This window comes from Halyomorpha halys, unplaced genomic scaffold (genome assembly GCF_000696795.3).
Source record: "Halyomorpha halys isolate HHAL.00 unplaced genomic scaffold, Hhal_1.1 Scaffold819.1, whole genome shotgun sequence".
Classification (NCBI taxonomy): Eukaryota; Metazoa; Arthropoda; class Insecta; order Hemiptera; family Pentatomidae; genus Halyomorpha; species Halyomorpha halys.
In genome coordinates, this window is record NW_027106888.1 from 1 (window position 1) to 6,531 (window position 6,531).

The 6,531-nt window shown below is 33.4% G+C and overlaps 1 protein-coding gene across 1 annotated transcript in view; it reads right to left on the minus strand.

The window, feature by feature from the left end:
- Positions 1 to 1,985: 1,985 nt before the first annotated feature.
- The window catches only part of LOC106686442 (repetitive organellar protein), a 21,174-nt gene continuing 16,628 nt past the window's right edge, over positions 1,986 to 6,531 (minus strand). Inside the window, exons 4-6 of the mRNA XM_014429759.2 lie at positions 5,770 to 5,978; positions 3,327 to 3,474; positions 1,986 to 2,460 (exon numbers count right to left, since the gene is read on the minus strand). Coding sequence (XP_014285245.1) covers positions 2,317 to 2,460; positions 3,327 to 3,474; positions 5,770 to 5,978 — 501 coding nt within the window. The 3' untranslated portion in view covers positions 1,986 to 2,316. The remainder of the gene's footprint in view (positions 2,461 to 3,326; positions 3,475 to 5,769; positions 5,979 to 6,531) is intronic.

The window sequence follows — 6,531 nt, forward strand, 5'->3', positions numbered from 1 at the left end:
ATGTAACACGTTTGAACTGCTGTAACATACTATCTTTATTCGGTTCAGCACATCTTTATATATACACATGATCAGCTGATCTGCTCAGTCAGCTGACATCGAAGTACCAGCTGACTGTAACTTATATATATATATATATATATAAATGAGTATTTGTTAGTTCTTACTTTATGCACTGCCATATCGTTCATCTGATTGTGATGGGTTTTTTTAGGATTTTATCGGGAAGAATATAGACTAAAAATAAAATTATTACCAAAATAAATCATTTTTGTTGCGTAACTCAAAAAGTATTTTTTTTCATGGTTATTAAATGGCAATCGATTTGTCTCTTTTTAAAGAATTAGAAAAAAATAGGATGGCTCCTGTATCCACGAGATGTCCGACCTCGGACTTTTTGTCTACAATGAAAAACAGACATTTGTGGACCTCAATGACGGAACTCTTCTCGTTCTTCGCTAATACTTGTTTAACTTCCCAGCGGGCTTCTAGTAGTAGGGAGAGGGCACTCAGTCGCTGTATACTTTTACTTCAAGATGCCCTGCGATTCTGTTTGGTATTCCTATTCTCAGGACGGCTCGTCCTTGTTTCCATTTGTGTTTTTAGGGCAGCAACCCCCGCAGTTAGCCGATCATTGGCTGCTCCGAAGCTGGTCATCTTCGAAGATGTAGGCGCTGGTTTGTTAGCCATTATAGAATTGCCAAGAGGCTGCTGGATCTCGCATTTATATCATCAATCAAGCAGCTTTGTAGGATCTATGCGATCTCTAGAGCTGCTTGTATCCCCTCAGGTAATCCTCTTATCCACCAAGTTTTGGGCATATTTTCTGGAACCTTATATCTGGCTAACTGATGCCATTCCCATTTTAGGGCTTCCATTATAATTCCCAACTGCCATTAACTACGGTCTTGTTATCCTCAATCCTCTATAACCACCCTCTGTCTTATCCACACACCTCTCTAACCATCAAATGCTTTTCGTAACCTTATTAATGTTTAGAATTTCTTTAACTTTCCTTATTATTATTTCTACCAACCTGTGTTTATCATTTTATTTCTTTAATTTGTTTTATGTTCGCATTTTCCGTAAATGTTGAGTATCGATTAAAATCTAAAAGTAGATGGATTGATCAGAATTGTAGATTCTATGATAAGAATCTATCTAGTGTAAAATCGATCAACTATTAATAACAGGATGAGTCAAATTCAGATCACAATCCAACTATTTCATTGTCGTAAGGTGCAACCTTCACTGCCAAGTTACTGCAGCGGCACCGGTTCGAACTGAGAGATGTAAAACTTAACCCTATATCTTATCAACCTTAATCAGAGTTAGCGAGGAATCATTAAATGAGTAAATTAATTATGATATATTATAATTAATTAATTAATTTAATAAATATTATCTTCAATTGCATGTCTCTCTCTAACACTACAATTACCTTAAGATAATCTTTAAATGATCGAAAACATAAAAAAACAGTGGTTTTGAAGAACAATTAATGTAATTGTGAAAAGTAATTGCGATTCCTCACTTACAATTACTGTAATTGTAATTGTGTGTTGCTTATATATAAACATATTTCTTATGAACAGATTTCGGAAATAACAGGAACAAAGGCCTCGAACAAATTGGATTCACTTTGTTTGAGGCCTTTTTCCGTACCGTTATTAAAACTTAGCAATTGGTAACTTAACCTTACGTCAAGATATTATAGGTTTGATAAAGAGGTAGCAAAAGTGATAAAAAAATAGCCTAAGGGCACATATTGCTTCAGGAGATTTGGGATTTCTGTCACAAGATTTGGTAGATGGCAATGTCCTAGTTTTAATAGAGGGATAGAAAATGATGTGAGGATTATTTATAAATTAGTGGATCAGGTAGTCTCAAGTGACTCTGTTCGAAAGATCAATTCGATATTTATAATAAAAGTTAAAAGATTGCTTGAAATATCCTTAATAAAGTACATTTTATTACCTGCCTTACAGTAAATAATGAAACTAAAAACAAATCTACAATATAACAGTAAAGAATATTTCTGGCTTTATAATATGCCTCTTCCTCCCTTCAAACAAAATTACTTACTGCACAATAATAAATAGATGTTTTCTATTGAAAATGTGTAGAAACGATTGTGATGCTATTCTTTTTATAACTAAGTGTAATTTACTAATTTAGTTTATTTCTGGGAGATGGCTTACAAGGAAATTATGTATACAAATCACCCATATCTGCAGAGTTTCAGCGTTCTAACTTAAAGTAGTGAACTTTAGTTTTTTGTTACTTCATGCGGTATTTGAATCGCTGTATCCTTGCCTACTGATAAAATTCGGCGTTGATTATTTTACTATGAGGAGCTAAATTTTTGTATTTTAAAATTCCAACTTTCCTTAATAAAACTGCTTTTTCTGACAACAGCTTACGCCTGATTCTCAAATTAGTGTTTATAGTAGAAGAAGCCTGAAAAGAACAAAAAACAATATTAAAAATCAATCGATCTTTTCCTAATATTATAATCGTCATTTAAATAAAAGTAATAGAAATAATTCATTTGTTCTATATTCTATATTTTTTACTCCAAGTTTATTTTTATGTAATTTGGTGATGGATTAGGATAAGAAATTGCGGTCATTGGTAGAATGGAGAGAGGTAGTAAACTCAAGGCACTAAAGTCAAGTCTTTTTGGTAAAGAGATGAGCTGAATGATGGGAAAGAGAGGATAGAGCTCTGTTATCAGGATAGTAGAAGTAGAGATTTCAATGCTGATAGAGGAAAGAAGGCGTCCCTCCATTGCTGCATTGGAGACTTCAACGGTATGTCAAGTTGGAAGAGAAGGGGCCGGGAAACTGCCCAGCCGCTGCAGAAGATATAAAAATAAAGCGAGAAGAGACACCCTTCCTTGACGAAGGGGGAGTGGGAGAGGAGCTCTATCTAGAGTGAGGGAAAATTCATGACGGTGTCCGGGGGCCTCTATATGCCTCTATATAAGGAGGAGATCGATCTCAAGAGAGATCCAACTCGAAATAAATGGTAAAATAAGGTATCTAGTGAATATAGTATTATCCAATAAATATTTGTTGAGACGCAATGGCGGATGATCCATGGGTTGTGCAGTGACAAACTGTATGATACAGTTTCGTTGAAGATTGGAGAGATAAAGGCTCTGGAAGTTGCAAGAGTAATAGGCTAAGCCATCATTTCCTGGAACGGAAGAGAGTATTCTTGAAGCATATACCTAGCGTATATCACAGCAATATACTTTATGCTCGAACTGAATATCATTTATTAGTTTTCTTTTTTTTTTTGTTATGATTATTTATACATACTTGTAAACATTTTTCTTTATTCTCTTCTATGAGTGGAATCACTATTTCGGCAATATGATCTGCTACCTCTTTTCTTTCTATTCTTGTTTTTTCTAAAGCCATTATTATGTCATCTAGTTTATTTTTTTCATGCTGGATTTTATCTTTCCTATATTTAAAATAAGCACATATAATATGTAATAAAAAGAAATATATGAATATTATTTTAAATTTGACTTTTATTTATTATAAGAAAAGCACCTTTGATTTTCGTCATCCAATTACTGTATATTGTATTGTAACGGATGAACAGCATTAAAAAGTCAGATTTATTTTTTTTTTAAATTATTAAATTAAGAAATCAAATTATAAACCGTCTTTTGATTACAAACCATTTCATAATGAGTATTAAATTAATCTACAAATAATTTATCTTTAATTTTCATGCTGTATTTGTCAGTTTATTGTGAAATATTGAAGTGTTTGCTATTAAAGTTTTGTCATCGGCGAAATTACACGTTATTTTCCAATGGAATTTGAATATGTACATAATGCAATCATAAGAATCATTTCGAAATATCAACACTATTTTTGATGATTTTAGAGTGGATGAAAGAATTCTTTATTCAGGTATACATGTGACATAAGTTTCAATTCCGCAATAAAAGACTTACAATTACTGTAATTGTAATTGTGTGCTGCTTATATCTAAACATATTTCTTATGAGCAGATTTTGGAAATAACAGGAACAAAGGCCTCGAACAAATTGGATTTGGAACTTAAGAATAAGGTGGAAGGCTGGAAACTTTTCTTTTTAATATTAAACGGGCCATAATTAAATGTTCATAAGTAGAAAAATTCTATGAAAAATGAAAGAAACATTTACAACCCTTGTCAACAGGAGAGGACATACAATTATTCACCACATTGAAGGATTGCCTTTTTTTTGTGATGATCTCCTCTTGTGAAATTGTGACATGTCGTACATCGACCAACCTACTCGCTATAATTGTCTGTTTAAAAATTTAGATAAGTAAGGCTACCATAGAGGGCGGGTGTGGCGGGTTTCATGCCGTTTTTCAATTTCAGGCGTTTTTTAAATATTGCTCGATTAAACTATCTTAAAGTTTAATTCACATTAAATTAAACTCTAAAACGATTATATTATTAGTTAAAAATAATAATAAATAACATAATGGTGAGTGAAAACAAGTCCTTATTAGTCTTGAAACAGTCTTTATGTACATGCACTGACGTTTCAAATTACATCAATCACCTATTACTATATTTAATCCACAATAAACAACTACATATTAATCAATGTAATGTTAATTAATAATACCATTATAGTTTCGATTGTGAAGAATTTTAGGTACTAGACTGCAGTATCATCTGAATTTGCATCCATAATTATATAGCGTTCCCATTTCAAACGCAACTCTTCTCAATTTAACCCATTCGGTGCAGAATCAAAATAATAATGTTATTTTGAATTAGCATTTCATGGATGTTGAATATTTTATATTAAATTTAAGAATGGTGGTTGGTGTACTTTGTAGGTTGAAACGTCAACACACAAACCCAGGAGCGGAAAACAACCATCAACAGCGTTGGGAAGCTGCAGATTCCGGTAGGTAGACTCGTAGGTAAATCCCCGACTTTGGTTTGTGGTATGGTAGATTTTTATGTGACCCAACTGTTGACCGGACATAGATGCTTTCGAGCCTACCAGTATCGATTTAAATTGGACAACAACGCAGAATGGCCTGCATGTCAGACTATCGAGGAAACACCAGACCTCGTGTTTTTGCTTGCATTCGTTTTCCCGAAGAAAGAAGCGAATTGGAGAGATTGTGTGGAGTAAGCATCATGCCACGTAGTGAGCCATATGCTACCCTCAGACCAGCATTGGGACGCTGTGAAAAGATTCAGCACTGACGTCCTTAAAAGGTTGAGAGCGGGAGAGAGGGCTAGAAGGCGTGACTAGCATGGGAACATTAAAATCATGCGAAGAAAACAATGAGGCGGCACTCAGGCATTTCCCTCCATGAAGTAATGCCTAAGGTCTGTCCCGTGGAGAGGGATGATTAGGTGTAGACAGCTGGTTTTAGCGGGTAAAAATCCAACACATGGAAAGGTACGGGCCTATCCATGTCTTTTAAAGATTTCCAACGACCCACGTAAAAAAATAAAAAAAATAACAGGTTAATTTTCTGTATAATTTATTTTTTCATCACACTCCCTATTATCAATTCCTATATTAATATTAAATTATAAAATAAAACATTCAGGCCGGGACTTTCCCTTCTCGAGGAGTCAATATTTCCGCCTTCGAAAATTCGCGCCTTTTTCGATTGGTTAGTTTGGTCAAGGAAATATATCGATTTATTAAATATATTATAGTTATCAGGTTTGAGAAAAGCAATTGGTATATACTGATGGATTAATGCCATTGTTTCTAACCGATAAGCCAGTTTTTCTCGTAACAATTTGTTTTGATGTTGATGATTATCGAATGTGATGTAGCATGTGTTTGTCTTTTCATTATCTGCCCTTTCCCTCTTATTTTCGGAACGCCAAAATAACTTGATACTACTTTTCTGTTTCTCGTCTATGATACAGCAGAATTGGACCAAAAGTCGGGAATGCTCATTCACCAGCTGTTTCATTTTCTGAAAAAGAAACAAAATTATCAATTGTAACAAAAACGTTTAGAAAGCTTTATATTGTCCATATAAGTCCAAGAACTGAAATATGGACTTCAGTACTTTAGAATAATGGACACTGATGTTACAAAAACGATGTTGAGAAAGTTAACGGTTGATCAGTCGACCTTTTATTTTGTGAAATGATAGTTTACCTCAATATAGTATATATGAATATGAAATACAAAAATATGTAATTTTATAGGAATGTACTTATACTCATATGCGCATATGATTTTTATTTAACCATAGAATATGCATTTTTCATTATTATTATTTTTTTTTTAATTATTTATTTATTGTAATTTACAACTGTACAAAATAATACAATAAGTAAATATGTAGATGTTTCATATACGTTTGAAAATCTTGGGAAGGAACCATCCATTGGTAGTACTTCAAACATTAATTTAAACTAGAAGGTCTCGTGGCCATCTTCTTTTCAGACGCCTCGGAGGATTATCAGGGATTGTTAAGGATGAAAGATTAAGAATTAATGGGTTAGGATGGTTAAGGAGTT